This window comes from Coloeus monedula, assembly GCF_965178545.1.
Source record: "Coloeus monedula genome assembly, chromosome: 4".
In the NCBI taxonomy this organism is placed as follows: Eukaryota; Metazoa; Chordata; class Aves; order Passeriformes; family Corvidae; genus Coloeus; species Coloeus monedula.
The window spans coordinates 69,013,201-69,029,179 of record NC_138784.1 but is presented as its reverse complement, the minus strand read 5'-3'; the positions used below and the strand labels follow the sequence as shown (position 1 = coordinate 69,029,179).

The following is a 15,979-nucleotide window of genomic DNA, read 5'->3' as shown; positions in this document are numbered from 1 at the left end:
AATATTGTAGCTGTGACAGTCCAAGATGCAAGAAATTTCAAGTGCCTAAGAAAGGCAGTATTTCTTATTAGACTTATAGATGGAAGAAGTGCACAAGCTTTCAGGCCCAAGGTCACTCCATTAGGTCATCAGAAACATTGCTCAATAAATTTGACCTTCATTTATTTTGAAGGAACAACTCTGCTCGGAGTTTAGTATATCAGGTTTTTATTTCCTGCTGGAAACACAATTTCCTTTTGCAAACAGCCTCATTACTATCCATTTTCAGAGTAATTGCTGAAAGCTTTTTGTTCACTTCTTTAAAAGTATAGAATTCAGAAACACAAGGTCTGATCAAGATGCAAGACAAGATATGACAAAGACATGTTATGCCAAAAGCTTCTTTTTTTCCAGATATGTGGGCAGTCTAATAAAGGTATTGCCTCTTCCTACAGATCTTATGACTCTATGCTATTATTTTTGTTAAGGAGCTACTGAAAACTCTCAGCAATCACCCTGCAAATTGCTAATAATGAGGTAATTTGCAAAATGAAATTGTATTTGCAGTAGGAAAATAAAACCCTAAGCAGTGAATTCTAAGGAGAGCATGTATTTGAAATAATTGAAGCTCAAATTTATTGAACATTTTGGGGAAAAAAAGGAGCTGTAGAATGCCTCAGAGTAGGAATAAAGAGACATTACCACGATGAAACACAGGAAGCTTTAGGCTCAGACATATTATGCTGCTCACTTACAGCAGTTGGCACATCTGACATAATGCTTGTGGAGGACAAAGATGAATTGGAGTATAGCTGGAAAGGTAAATGTTTCACACATCACATGGTGTAAGATTCTGGAGTGGATAAGTTTTCTCTAGGAATATAATATGCAATTGAAAAAAAAATGACCTATATTTCTTGAACATAAGTTTAATTAGAGTGTCTATTTTGAGAGTGCAGTTTTCTTACAGAGCTCCTGTAGTCTCCCATAGTGGAGAGAAATTGGCACCTCCAAAGGTGGGCTCTGGCTAATGTGAGATGCCATCAGGAAGGTGGGTAACTTCCTCCATCAATAGTTCTCCAGTTACACTGCAAAGTGTTTCAAAGAATACATGAAATTGGGTGGCTTCAATTTTGGCCACTGATGGAAATCAAACTTATGTTTCAGTAAGGCCCACCACACACATTAAATGTGCTCATCTTCCTTTGTAAAGGTATGAGTCTGGATTTTATTTTTACTCTTTTCCATACAGATAAGGTAGTGGCTGGAAATGCACATCTACTGAAATTGCAAGTTAATTCAGTATTCAACAGAGTCCATCTCAGCTGACCAAATGTTGAGTCAACCAGAGAGGTGAAAGTGGGCTTCTCACAACAATGAATTTCAGTCAAAAGAGAGTGAGATAAAGGATAACTCTTGGCTTTTAAGGCTGTTCCTGCATATCACACACCAGCTGTAGAGGTAGCACGTCACCTCTCCCAACATCATCAGCGTTCATTGGCATGTGTTATTCTGCAACATGCAACCTGCACGTCCTATTAATGCTTGCAAATTCTTCTGTTCTCAGGAATAAAAGATAAAGCTGAGAGCACAGTATCATTTTTGCTAATACTTTGCTCCACTGAATCAGTTCAGCAACAGCAATCACTAGACCTCAGGGGAAAATGTAAAATGAAAATGTTGATTTATTTGCCTGTTTTATGGTGGAAGCAGAGACACATTGATAGGCTTAGACTGATAAAATGTTTCAGAGATCTAGGAAAGACATTTACAGCACTGCCTCAAACCTTCTTCTGACTGGAGATAATTTCTTCTCCGAAGAGCCTTTAAAGATGGGCTTTTTATTCTTTCAGTTACTGGAGCATTAACTAGCCATTAGCTATCTGTTCAAATCGATGTGCAAATGTAATACAGGAAGTTTAACAAACTTTTTCATCATATTTTCATCAGTTCTCAATAGCAGTTTCATAGTTTTTTCAGCCCCTGTCTGGTGGAGACCTATCCTGGTACAGTAGGCCAATCTTTGACACAGAGCTGATCACTTGGAGCAGTGTTCAGCTGCTGCATTCATCAGGGCAATAGAGAAATGTCATGGAAAAATTCTACTTTTGCAGAAACAACAGGTAAAATTTATTTGTAGGGGTACATGGTGAATAGTTAGTTATGTCAAGGGAAGGAACCACAAGAGCACAACCTTTCTGCACACAAACAGTCAGCTACTGATCACTACACAAATTCAAACTTGGGAAGAAGGGAGGATTGTTTTCAGGGCATAATTAATAGAAAGAAGAGCATGTTTGCAGCATATGCAAAACATCCTGTAAATGGTGAAAAAACAAAAGCAGTAGCAAGAAAGTACAAGGCCAATAACAACCTCTCCAAAAAAAAAAGAACTGGGACTGTCCCTTGATTGTGGATGCTGGAACTCATCAGTGCTGCTACCTGAACACAGGACGTTCTTCCTTCCCTTTGGTGTGGAAAGACCACTGTTTTTGGATTTGCTACTCACTCTTTATAAATGCAATCTCAACAATCATACATCAAGTATTATCTTTTATTATAGAATTAAGTAAAGGAAAATTTTAGAGAGCAATGCATGAGGGCTCCTGTGAATGTGTATGTGTGTGTTCATGCCTCTCTGTGTGTTTTCCAATCCATGCAATAAATGTGGTTAATACTGGGTCACAGAATCAAGTGGTATCAGATGTAGCCCTTAGGTATCACATTCCACCCTGAAAATCCATATTGTCTCAGCTACAGAGTCACATGGGATTTTTGTAGTACATACATTCTGTGTGAGGACTCTGTTCAAAGCTGGGCTTCCCTCAGCTTTCTCACACCAGTAGTTTCCCCGTTTCCTCTGAGCACAGTGCAATCCCTTCCCTGAATAAAACTATGGTGTTTTCTTCACCGAGCCTCCTATTTCAGCTACAGAACTGGTAAATATTTCATATTTCCAAAGGAATTGTTGCTTTAGTGTATTCCATCAAATTGTCTGGAATCTGTGTATAGCAGCAAGCAGAAAAATGTACAGCACATTGAATTGAGGAGTCATTGCAGATACACATTTAAAAAGTGAGTATCACTCAACCTTCAGAAATGGTCTTGAATGGTTCTTTTGTAAGAAATGTGTTAGATGTATACATGCCATTAGTCTAGAAGAGATGAGATGATTCATACATTGCCAAGTAGAAATATGGGATTGTACAAGAGAAGCAAAACTGCAGGAGATGAAATGCAAATGCAAGACTGAGGGGGCAAGGGCCTGCAGAGTGTGAGGAACAATAACCTCTGCTTTCCATCTACTGGGTGTTTGCTACCACCACTCCCATCCCCACCACTTCTGGCTCTGAGCTGTTCTTCACAGTCATTCAGGAAAGAGAGAGTTTTTGTGTGGAGACCCTACATTCCAAATTACTGATCTTGGAAATTTCTTAATAAAATACATGCCTTAAGTTTAAGGATTTCTATTTGGAGACATGGTCCTTTCTGGCTTAGTGCTGAACCCCTTTTCATCCCAACAGAGAGCAGGTGAGCTGTCTATGGATGGAAAAAAAGCAAAAGAGCAATGCAAAGGATTGCTCGTGTAGCCATGCTACAGCTAGGATTTCATGGACATTTCTGTTAGAAGTTTCTCTGCTTCTGTGCATGAATATATGTGTCTTGTTCCCCTTGCCTTGAAAAATTTTAGTATTCTTTGTCTTCACTTGTTACATGCTCAGACAAATACACTTTCATGGCAGGAAGAAGGAAACAATAGGAAATGACTCACCCAGATAACAGCAATGAAATATATTTTTACATTATACTCTGTATCTGCTAACTAAATAACCATAAATATTGCAGTGATGCCAAGGCAGGCATTCTCTGAGATGCTTTTAGAGGTGTTTAGAAACTTGGATCTGACAAATGAGGAAATGAAAATCACACACATTTGTCTGTCAGGTCCATCCAGTTTGCAGTTGATAGGAGTTGTGTAGAAGGTCAGTTTGTGAAGAGTATGAATATGTAAAAGAAATTTCTGCTCCATGAAGATGTAGAGGTGGTTGCTTTTGGAAAAAATGGAAAAAATTTGGGGAAAAACATATTAGTGGAAGATGTAAACAATGGCTGTTTTGAGTTTGGGTTGAGTTTCTTTCTCCTCTTTTATAGAGAAACAGGCCTGTATCACTGAGTAGTGGGGTTTTTTGCACTGGGAATCAGAAATGGACAAGACAAATTTGAAGGGAAGAGTTCAGGCTTTGCAGAAAGCTGAAATAGATTCACATGCTCATCTGGGCTGCAGTTTAACAAGTACAAATACAGCAGTTCACTTGGGACAGGTTTGTCTGCAAACTTGCTCTGTGGAAGAGATGTAGGACTAAGACCACAATCCATGTTTAGATTGCAGCACCAGGCTGGGCTGAGTGTCAGTGTCATACTAATGCAGCTGTACTGGTCTGGTCCCTGTTCCTGCTTAACCACCATTAGCCTGGGAATATTTTTGTACTGTGCTCTACTGGGTGAAGAAAATGTCTTCCAGGGATGTAGTGAAATTAAGGTTATTTCAGGAGAAAAGATACTTTTCTATAGATAATGCTTTCACTTCTGCCTTTGTAGTATAATTATTAGCTGCCAACAAGGATATAGGTTTTGTAAAAATAACGTAGCATTTCGTTATCTTTGGGATTAGACATCTGGATTTGTGACTTTCTGTAGTTTTCTTCATCACCTTTGGAAAAGATGAGTTTTCTTGGAGACTCACTGGAAGTCCAGGACACACCTGGATTACTCAGAGTAAAATGGAATTGCCTTCTCATGTCCTTGTCCTCATCCTCAACACTTCTGTGGTCATGTTCTGAGCACAGACTTTGCTTTTGCCAGCCCCTATTGTAGTATCTCAGCATGAGAGACTATCTGATATTAGATATGGAAGTGCTAAAGCACTTTTCTGTAGCAGGTGGTAGAGAAGAATCTGGTCTTTCCATGGGCTTTTCAGAGCCAAAATAGATGCTAAAATGTAAGGGATAGGAATCCTGAACCAAACTCTTCTTTCTCACCTGATATTTTCTCCTTCAAAGTCACAGGAAGAAAGAAGCAGATCTGGCATCTCTTTAGTTATGTGTGAACATTTCTCCCAGGTAAATCGGCATGAAGAATAAGAATATAATCCCATGGTATGTCCTGAGTTGCCCTCTGCTGTAAAACCCAGTAGGCCTGGGAAAGGGAATGTGCATAGTTGGGGGATGAAAAGGTTGTATGAGACTTCCTGCTCCTCTGAGGACTGGTACAGGCCCTTGGTGTTTGGGATTCACATATCATTTGCCAGCAAAACAAAAGATAAAATAATAACTATTATAAAACAAGCAGCAGGCAAACACAGGAGCCTGTTATTTAGAGAAATTAGGTTACCAAGCCTTCTGTCTCTCAAATATGTGCTCTGAAAGAAAATCATTGCTCAGTTTGTCAGTCATGTGTTTCTCCACAAACACAGGATATCTAATCTCATCCTCATTTACACACTCGCATGGATGCTGTGAAATCTGTGAATCTGATTTATGGATGCCTAAAGGCTGCATTATTAATAGGAGATAAGCAGCTGACTATAAATTACATACAAGGCATAAACTACATAATTTTATGTTCAGTATTTCATAGCTCAGCTGAAGTGGTGGATTGTTTAAACATTCAAGTAGAGGAAACTGAGATGGAGATCTAATTGCAATTTTAGGGATGCCAAAGTACTTTCACCTAAATATGCCACTGTAACAAGTCTGGGGCTGTTGTTGGCCTGTGGTTTCTGCAGGCTTTCCAGGAATGACACCCAGCTGTGTAAAGGCCAAAGGCAACATAGTTCCAGAGACTTCCTGAGGACTATATGAAGAAAAGCTGTTGCTGCTCTGTGTCCTGCTAATGCTGCATCTCTCATCTTTCTGTCCATGGGAGCTCAGTGCCCAGGTCAGGCAGAGGGTAGTGGCAGCAGGCAGTGGTGGCAGCAGGCAGTGGTGGCAGCAGGCAGTGGTGACAGTTGTGGCAGCAGGCAAAAGTACCTTGCTCCTGAGTTAGATGAGGAGCAATGGCCCAGCACACCTTGGACTCCACTGCTGGAACTTAAGGGGTGAAAGCACAATTCACCTCTGCTCCTGCTCACTCAGGCTAATTACTGTAAGTTAGTGCCAAAGGAAAGCATGAAACAGCAGCTTTTTATGATGGTCTCTGGCTTGATAGCAGACACCATTAACAGGTAGGTCACTGACCTGCCATCATGGTGAGAGACGTTTTAATGGAAATTTTATTTGGAACACGTGCCCTAGAATTGACAACACCTGTGTCCTGCCAGCCCAGATACTCGTTTCAGAGGGTGCAGTGAGTGACACACAACACATCCAGAGTGCAGACCCGTTGCTTGCCATCATGATACCTCAAACCTAAACTAGGGGTTGAAAGGGGCTCTATAGTATTTTAGTTTCAACCAGTTTACATCTATAAAGACCTGATAGGAAAGGCTTTGTCTTTATCAGACAAGTTGGTCTGATTGCACAGCTGCCTTTCCTTTCAGCAGGAAGTTAGACTAGAGACCACCAAACCTGCTTTATTCTTTAACTTTATGATTTTATACGTTATGATCTAGAGCATACACAATTAAAAATCTATATAAACGCATATACATAAAGTACATAAATATATTAATATATACATATACTAAAATCTTCAGGAGGACTAAGTAGAGATTAGCTTATTTACTCTTGGAGTGTAAATTTACCCAAAGTAAAGGAACAGCAGATCCCATGAGGCCTGTAAAGAGAGGAGGAAGGAGAAAGAAGATGGGGTCATCGGGATTTCCAGGTCATCAAAATCTTGCTGCAGCTCTCTGTGTATTTACACCACTGTAACTCCAATACAGAGAGAATATGGGAAAATACTGTGCAGGTTCAACTGTTCCTCTGCTCTGAAACATCAAGTCTCAAGTGTGCTTTCAGAGACTGTCCCTTAGCTGCTTGCAAGATTTTAAACACTATGACACATTTTTGGTCCCAGGGAAAGGCAGTAATTTTTTCCTATAAATCCTAGACATCTTTTTCATGTATATTTTTAATTAGTATCTTGGGGAATTCACTCTACATTTTTCTTGCTTTTATTAGCTACAAATCCATCATGTATTACACTTTTACGACTTTTATGATTAACAAGGTATTGGATGCCTTCTGCCCATGTAAGCTTTACCTTAATCTGAAAGCGTGTTCTGGTTTATGTTACAAATAAGCATCACAAGGAAGACCACGAGGACCTCACTGCTGACTGAGTGCTGAAGGCAAGGGGAATCTGACCTGATGAGAAGGAGCTCCTCAGGTGACATGATGGAGTAGCAGGGCCATCTGCCACAGAGCCTGGGCTTTGAGCTCCAGCTTTAGGCTGCACAGGTACTCCCTGCTGTAAACTCCTAGCTGGCCTTTGAAGTTTCTGCAGCTGTAATCTGCTCATGATAGCAAATGCAGCATTCTCTTAGTCTGTGCTCCATGCAGCCTGGCTGAGCACTGAGTTTTGAAGGGCACTTCTCACAGGAAATATTTATGGCTAAATCCCAGATCAGGGACCATGCAATGCTGCTGAGCTCAGAAGTAAGGTGACATCTGCTTGTTGCAGACCATGACACTTAAGCCCTTTCTTACTTGGATGGAACAGTTACGATGGAAATGGTCTGTGAAATTGTGTTCCCACAACAGAAGTCATCAGTGTTCAAGAATAAAGGAGAAGGTGAATGTGTGCTTCTGCTTCATATTATTTGAGTGTTGACTGGGGCAGAGTGAGGAGGAAGAGAAGAAAAAAAATGAACCACATAGAAATGTAAGACCAGGTAAGAATACAGGTTTTGTCATAAAGTCCAGTGGAGGAAAGGGGACAAATCAGACCTGGCTTACAACCCTTTTCTCATTTTGAGTAGTTATTCTGGTTAGCCATGGGAGAGGATTTGTCCAGGATAAACTAGTTTTGATGATACAGGCTTTGCTGTAGAAGAGATGGATTTCTGAACACAAGTGACTCTGGTAGCTCAGGAAGAAGAAAGGGATAGGAAAAGACACTGAGTAGTTTAAATATGCACTGCCTAAAATTTTTAATGTCTTTTTTCCAAGTCGTCTACTTTAGCCAAATTCTTCCCACCATTAGCTGTGGAGATTCAGAAAGCTTCATGAGACAGGTGGACATGCATACATCCCAAAATCCAACCCCCTCTGCCCATATGCTCCCACACTAGACTGAGGGCAGAGTTAGCCCTGTTATACCATCAGCCCTGCTGACTGGAGTGGGAAAAGCTGGAGCCCAGGCCCACACTCCTGGCTGACTAGGCTGTTATTCTGCACAACCAGATAAGCAACCCTGGGTCAGATGGAGCTAATGCTGGTCTTTCAGTATCACTGTTACCCTTCCTCACCTCCAGTCCAGTGTCATGGAGGAGCAGCTACAGCAGGCAGCAACATGTAGGGCACAGCTGTGCAGAACCCTGCTCATTTTTATCCCAAATGATGGACACCCCTCTCACACTGTCCTGGCACTTGTCAAATGTGAGGCTTGCAGTAGCGCTGTGGGCAATGGCAACACTGCTTTTCTGTGTCGTCCTGGTGGCCTAAACAAGCTAAAATAGTCAGCAAAGCTACTTGCTGCACTGTCCCCTCCACCCTTGTGAGGGAGCAAGGCTGCTGGATATGTGGCTTCATCCCTGGATTCATAGCCCTCCCAGGAGTCCCTCTGTATGCTGCCCTTCAGCAGGCAACAGCCAGGTACGGCGAGAAGTTGGGTTTACTCTGTGCTCTCTGCCATGGAGACCTTTACTTTTGTTCAGCACTTCTTTGTTGTCCTAGTAATACGAGTTAACAGCCTCTTGAACCAGCATCTCTTTATCAGCAGAAAACCATCACGATTTAGAACATCAAGTGCCACACTTGTGCCCTCAGGAGAGAATGCAGAGGATGGGAAGATCAAGAAGATGAACCAGCCTATATCTCTTTAAAAGGCCAAGCAAGCACTGAAATAGAGTGAGTGCATTTATCTAGGGGCTGGGCTTTGCATTCTCACATCCTGCTGCTGGAAGCTGGAATTGGGCACAGGTCTCTTTTTCCCTTTGCTGAAAGCATCACAATATTTGTCATATATGTCTTACCGACTTGCAAGAAAATGATGTGCTTGGTGTATCTCACAGAAAATAAGGAGTGAAATCTCACCGTGTCTTCATGGCACACTGCAGTTCTGTGGAGTTATTTCAATTTAATGAAAAAGGAGAAATAAGTAGGAGCCCAGAGGTATTAGTGAAATACCTGTCACAGCATGTCAGCACCAGTGGCAGCACAAGGATGCACAAATCCTGGCCAGTCCCCTACAGCCACCCTGCTGTTAGCTAGTCCCTGGGTATTTCCTTGAAAATCACATTATTGCTGTGCCTTAAGAGTCTCGCTTCAGGCTTTCAGCTAAATGGCAAGTGAAAATAAGCCCTAATCACTCTATACTCCATCTGTAGTCAGTAGCAAGAGATGTAGGGGCAAATAATGCCTTGCATGGGCTGGAACACATCTGTAAGTGCTGATCCCCTCCATTAATTGTAATCAAAGACTAATCAAAACTAATTTGAGTGTGAAGGGTAAATGTCTAAAATTGCTCCGTCCCACACCAGTCATAGAAATGCACCTGATCGTTTACTCAGACTGGTGTGGGTGAAATACACCGTGTTCCAGGAAACTGGGGCGATACATTCAGGCTCATTTGCTCGATTTCTTTCACAGAAACCTGAGGTTTTATGCTTGCAGGGCTTGTCTATGTGGATCCCTGCCTTTCAGCAGAGGAGGCATTGCTTAAATAGCTGCTTGTGTGTCTGCAAATATGGCTATCACTGTTCTGTTTCTTGCCTGCTTCCGTGTGGTGGGTGTGGATCGCTACCCAGGCTAAAGAAGAGAGAAAATCCACAACCTGACTTGGTTGCAGTGTAGCTGCTGGGCTGCTAACTTCCATGCCACCCTCCCTCTGCACTGGGAAAACATCCTCAGGTTTGGAGGTGGAAATAGGAGAGCATCATTGATCAAACATACCATGCAACAAGGTCCTCATATTGCATTAACAACACACCCAAAGACTTAAGCAAGGAAAGAGCAAAAGATAACTTTTGGTCCCATAGAAATCAACAACAAGATTTGTATGTATTAAAATCTCACATATATATTAATTTTTCACACCTCTCTGAAAGGAAGAAGGCATGGAAGATTTGCTGAATAACTCGCTACATAAAAATCACTCACCTGCTTAAAAAATAACTTACATTAAAACAGGGATTCACATTATAATGGAAGAACTAATAATAAAGAAAGGAGATGAGCAAATTGTGTTGTAAGCTGGTAAAAATACGTATGGAACAAAGCCATTGGAAAAGAACTTGACAGGTTTCTTAATGCTTTAAATTGGAAATGAAAATTATCGGAATCTAAACCTTTTCAGAGTTTCAAAGATTTCCATGCTGATTTTTAATCAAATTAATTTGGTTCAAAAAAAGAGCCTTCTGTTTTCAAAACCGAAAAAATTACAGGCTTCAATTTTTTTTTTCCAGCTTGAGCAGCTTCAACTTCCAATTCATAAAAGTATAAAAGATATTTCAGTCAAAATTAAAATTAATTTTTCTGGCTCTAGCTAAATAAAAATTTTCCTGAGATTTTGGTCAAAGAAACTTGGGGTTATTTTGACTTCATATCTAGATGTTGAGTGCAAAAATGCTTGGGTGCTTAAAAATATCTGCATGTTAGAAAAACTATTAAGAATCCTATATATGAACTAAGGTTGCTTAAGCTTAAGGCTGGCATCTACTAATAGCGTATTCATTTAAGCCCATAAAAATACCTGTAGTGTCAGAAGAAATCTTCAAAATAACTGAAGTTTAAGATATTGAAGTGCCTACTCATTTGGGTAGGTCTTTACGGCCCTGAAGTATCTCCCTGGCAGGGACAGAAGCACACCACTGCCTTCCCTCCTGATCAGTATGCCAGGAACCAGCTCCCATGAAGTGCTACCCTCCTCAAACCAATTGATTTCAACAATTTAAAGACATTCAAGTATCTCTGAGGATAAGTGCAGGCAAGCGAGAAAAGACTTTCTATGTTGTAAGTGCTGTGAGGAAGGGAAGGAGAATGGATTCTTAGTTTCCATAAGTCTAAACCCAAAAAGTTTGTTTCATTCTGACTTGAGTACTTGGCTACACCAGCCATACCCCACTGGGAGCTGGTGAAGTGCCAGGGATGTGGTTTGACTCAGATCTAGAAGTGATCTGAGTCAAACACTGAGAAGACCTCTAAAGGAGGGAAAAGTTCAAGCTCCAATTTGACAGTTTTACATAGTTTCCAGTGCTACTAGCATTGTACAATTATTGAAGGTCTCTTGGGATTGAGCATGCTGCATCCTACACGTTTATCCTTCAATTCCTCTTGGAATTTTGTTCTCACACAAAGCACAGCGTGATGTTTCCTTACTATCAACTCAGTCAGTTGAGAATATCAATTTAATAATACATAGAAATGCAAGTTCAACCTAGATGCTTCAGAAGAAACTTAGATATGTAGCAACAAAAGGACAGGATGTTCTACACTTGACTTGTTTCCTCTGTAGATCTATTTAGCTGGGCTAAAGTGTAATGTTGTTATGGCATAGTACTAATAAAAAAGCTAAACTCAGCCATATGTGATGGCAAAACCAGTGAGATGCCATGTGCTGTGCAGCCAGTCCCCATGAAGTTTGCTCATTATCATTCCCAGATTGACCACCCTCCTCATCTCCTGCCCATGTTTAATGTAGCTTTTTTTACACTTTGTCATTAAGCCTGTAGTTCTGTAACACAGGTAATGGCACTATCCCATATATTTAAATATTTTAGATACATCTGATTCTATGACAGGAATTATTACTTTACTATTGCAAGGACATTGGCCATGGTCCAGCAATTATGTAAATTCATAGCAAAGTGAGGGAGAGAAGGCCAAGTCTTGGCATGGGAATAGCAGGCAGCTGCCTGGTGTAGCAGGTGGTGAAAGGACCATTGGCTTTCAGACATGCCCAAACTGGCTGTGAATTAAATGGGTGTTGGTGTGTGGAATTTTAGAGGATGGAGTGCAACATTGCCAAGACCAGCTGTTGCCACCTTCACCTCTTCCCTCTGCTGGAACAGGAGGAACATTGAGCTCTTTTTTTAGGGTTCTCACCAAGCTCCTCTTCCTTCTCCTTTCTGTGTTCTTGTGGCAGGAGCGACCTTGCCTGGGTACCACCCTGGCCTGAACTGTGAAAATAGCTGCCACCAGGAATTTGGCTAAGTTACCATGACTGATGAACATTTCCTTAATTACAGTGCCATTCTGTATGTACGAAAAGAGGAGTTATTTATTACCTGTAAAGTTTACTTTCAGGAGATAATCTTTGTACAGCTTCCTGCCATCCAGATGCTTCATGGCATCACAGAGTTTGGTGGTGTTTGGGCAGAGAGTCCTCTGCATTTTATGCAAGGCATGGGCCATTGCATACACAGCATTCACAACAAACATGATCTTGGATTCTTGCTCGTAGTTGGAACTGTTGATGGTGAAGTGCTTGTCACAAGCCTTTTTATGTGGTTTCCGGTTCTGCAGGCTACACTGGAATTTTTGCTCCCAGAAATCCTTGAACCAGGGGTTGCGTCTGTTGTTATAAGGGCTGAGACTTTGGAAGTACTTGTCAAACTCTTTAACCGGATGGGAAGCAAGCTCCAAGGTTATGGCCCCCGATGCTATGTGCTCATTGCCCTTGACAATGCTCTCCTGTGCTCCCCACCCGTCGCTGGCAATCCAGGTGAAGGACACATTGAAGCGGTTGGCGGCCGCAATGAGCTCCCGGGAGTCATCACCTCGCATGAACAGCACCACCACCCTGGCGTTGGGTTTCTGGAGCAGCTCCCTGATCACGCCGTCGTATGACTTCCTGATGTTGGACCGTCCCACTTTCTCGGAGGTGGCGATGCAGATGTTGCGCAGACGAGCTTCCTGCTCAAAGGCCTCAATCCCCGTCTCCCCGTAGTCTCCTTCGGAAGCCACTGTTGACACGTAAGTCCAGTTGAAATACCGCAGGATTTCAGCCATGGCTTTCGCTTGGTAGAAGTCTGGGGGCACTGTCCGTGCGAAATAATCATAGCGGGATTTGTCGCTCAGCTTGGCACTGGTGGAGGCGTAGCTTATCTGGGGGATCTGGAAGAGTCGGAGCAAATTTGCCACCTGGAGACAAAGTGGGGGGAGCACAGATTATTAAAGAGTGGCATTTATAAAATGGAACAAAAATATTTCGGGAAAGGCATTGACAGTGTTTTTTAATGAGAGATGTTCTGACGATCGCAGATCGAGGGTGTTGATAGGGGATAACAAACTCCAGAGAGAGTATTGCACTGAGCTTATGCACAAAAACTGTTCTGATGCCCAGTTAATTCCCTGGGTCCTGCTGGGATTGTAATGGACCTTTATTTTCGTGAAACTGAGCCTGTTTAAACAACAGATAATTAGACACAAATGGACAATATATTTCAGTTTCAGATTTCAGTAAGTGTTCCTTACTAAGGTCTGAGGATTTGCATGCCTTTGCTTCTGAATTCTTAAAATTTGCATAGTGGGATAGATCTTCTCCAAGACTCACTGTATTTGATAACCAAATGCACTAATAAGATATAAATTTCCATTTTGTGCAAATATCACAAATGTACAGGCCTTTTGCAGAACTTTATAGTCTCACACAAGACAAGTCCCCACCTCTCCTATTTTTCACTCATTTAAACTTTTTTCTGAGATGTTCTGACTTCAGACCTGCTGAGATGGCACATTCATTGCATGCAACTCTTCAAGTTGCACAATGTCCCAGAACCACACAATCACATTCACAGATTCACAGAAACACAGGATAGTCTCAACTGGAAGGGTTGCACAAGGATCATCAAATCCAGCTTTTAGTGAATGGTCCACATGGGGACCAAACCCATGACCTTGGCATTACTAGCACCATGCTCTACCCAACTGAGCTAATGTCATGCTGACCTACGGTTTTTAATAAATAATAAAAACTTTTAATAATCTCTATTTGCCCTTCTAGTTTATGTGGTCCGAAGTCCTGCTCTTTTTTTCTTTTTTTCATGTGTTGCTATGTCCAGTGCTTAAATATTTCCAAATCTACTCTGCTGCTCTCACAGAAGTGCAACTCTTGACCGCATCTCGAAAGGAATGAAGAAAGGTTATGGCACTTTTTTCCTATGATAGATTCTTAAATAACAAAGGGAAGATTGGGGGCTAGAAGTTGTGTCTAGTAAATTAAATTTGAAGCTAATCTTGGAGTACAGCCTGACGAAACCATTTGAAAAGCCATATTGTGCTTGAGATTCCTGCAATAGTGTACTTGAGATTCCCAAGGGAAACTTATTAAAAATTGCCCAATCATTTAATTTTTTTAATCTTCCCCAGATGTTTCCTTGACCACAGACTGTCTTTAAGAATTCAAAGGCAAAGGACTGTTTTGAAAAAATGTTGTAGAACAGGCAAATTTTGAAGGCTCAGACATCAGTAGCAAATTAGACAGTCTGATTAAAAAAAAAAAATAAGGAAGAATTTTATTGCTTTTCAGCAACCTCTACGACTTGGGATTTTATAGATTTAGATTCTGTCTTTTCTGTAATGCAGACACTGAACTAGTGTCCTGCTGTAGCTCAGTCTCCCCCTGTAAACAGGTGTAATCTCCTCTGGGCCAGACTCTGCTGCCATCCATACGTGTACAGGGACTTTCACAAGTCCTGCGCCACATGGAACTGAAGACTTCAGGAGGTCCTTGTCCTCCTGTCCTTCTAAAACACCAGGAAAGACCAGATGTCCTGGCACATCAGCTGTAGCTGTTGACTTGAAGTTCGCCTTCACAAAATAAACCACTGGGAGCAGCTTATTTTAGTTTAAACCAAAATACAACCTTTTCTACAGTGCTTGGAAGGAGCATCCTGAGCTTTAGCTGACACTCTGTAGTTTTGCAGTGGGTACAGGCACAAGGCTGTGGCTGAACTTGTTACCGGCCCTCAGAAAGCAGCTGATGTGTTCTTAACCTCCCTGCTAGATGGTAACAAGAATTAAGCTCCCTTATACTGGAAGTGTGGGATTGAATTTGCATTGTGGTCATGTAAATGAACAGCTTTAAAGCAACAGGATGGGCAGAGAGGCTTTTTCTGTCACCAAGGTGCAATGGATTCTTTGAGCATCATTAAGTCCCTGTGGCTTTGTAACTTTGATTATATGCCCACAGATCCCCATGGTTTGGTTCACATGTCCTCTCTCAAGAGCACTCTGATTTGGTAATAAGAATCTACTCCACATAGCTATTCTGGAACATTTCCTGCACAACTGTGTGGGCTGGAACTGCTATTCTTGTCTCAGTTTATTCTAGCAGGAATTATTTTATTTGTGCTAAACCATAATGAAGATATGCACACATATCATTCTGCATTTTCGCCCTCAAATTGGCTAAAGAAGTCTGTTTTCAGCAGCTCAAGTAATGCTGTTCAGTATGTAGACAACCCTTCAGCTCACAGAAAGATGCTCCTAAAAATAAAGCAGCTTTATCGTTAGTTTGATTTATTTTTTCTTTTTTCCTGTTTTTTTCTTAAATATATTTTTGTTTGTTTGTTTTGTTCTGTTTTTTTCTTTTTTCTTTTAGTCTAAGCAGAAAAAGCATCCATTGAACTACTCTCCCAGTTTACACAGGGGCCCTCAGCCTTGGAGGCCACTCTACTTCTAGGGTCCTTGCAAACAGCTGCAATTCTGATTCTTGTCCTCTGGGGAGAAGAAAGTTTTCATGTGTTTACAGCTGTCTGCTGTAAAGCTTCTCATTATGAAGCTGTCCAGATGGTAGATTTTTCATGGACTAAAAATTAAAAAATATAAAGAAGTCTGATTAATCATAAAGGATAGCTGCCCAAGCATCCCTGAAAACTACTACTGCTCATGGAATT

The 15,979-nt window shown here is 41.3% G+C and overlaps 1 protein-coding gene across 1 annotated transcript in view; it reads right to left on the bottom strand.

The window, feature by feature from the left end:
- GRM3 (glutamate metabotropic receptor 3) overlaps window positions 1–15,979 on the bottom strand; it is a gene marked incomplete at its 3' end in the record, with an annotated part of 44,172 nt that overhangs the window by 17,518 nt on the left and 10,675 nt on the right. Inside the window, exon 2 of the mRNA XM_082280212.1 lies at window positions 12,368–13,223. Coding sequence (XP_082136338.1) covers window positions 12,368–13,223 — 856 coding nt within the window. The remainder of the gene's footprint in view (window positions 1–12,367; window positions 13,224–15,979) is intronic.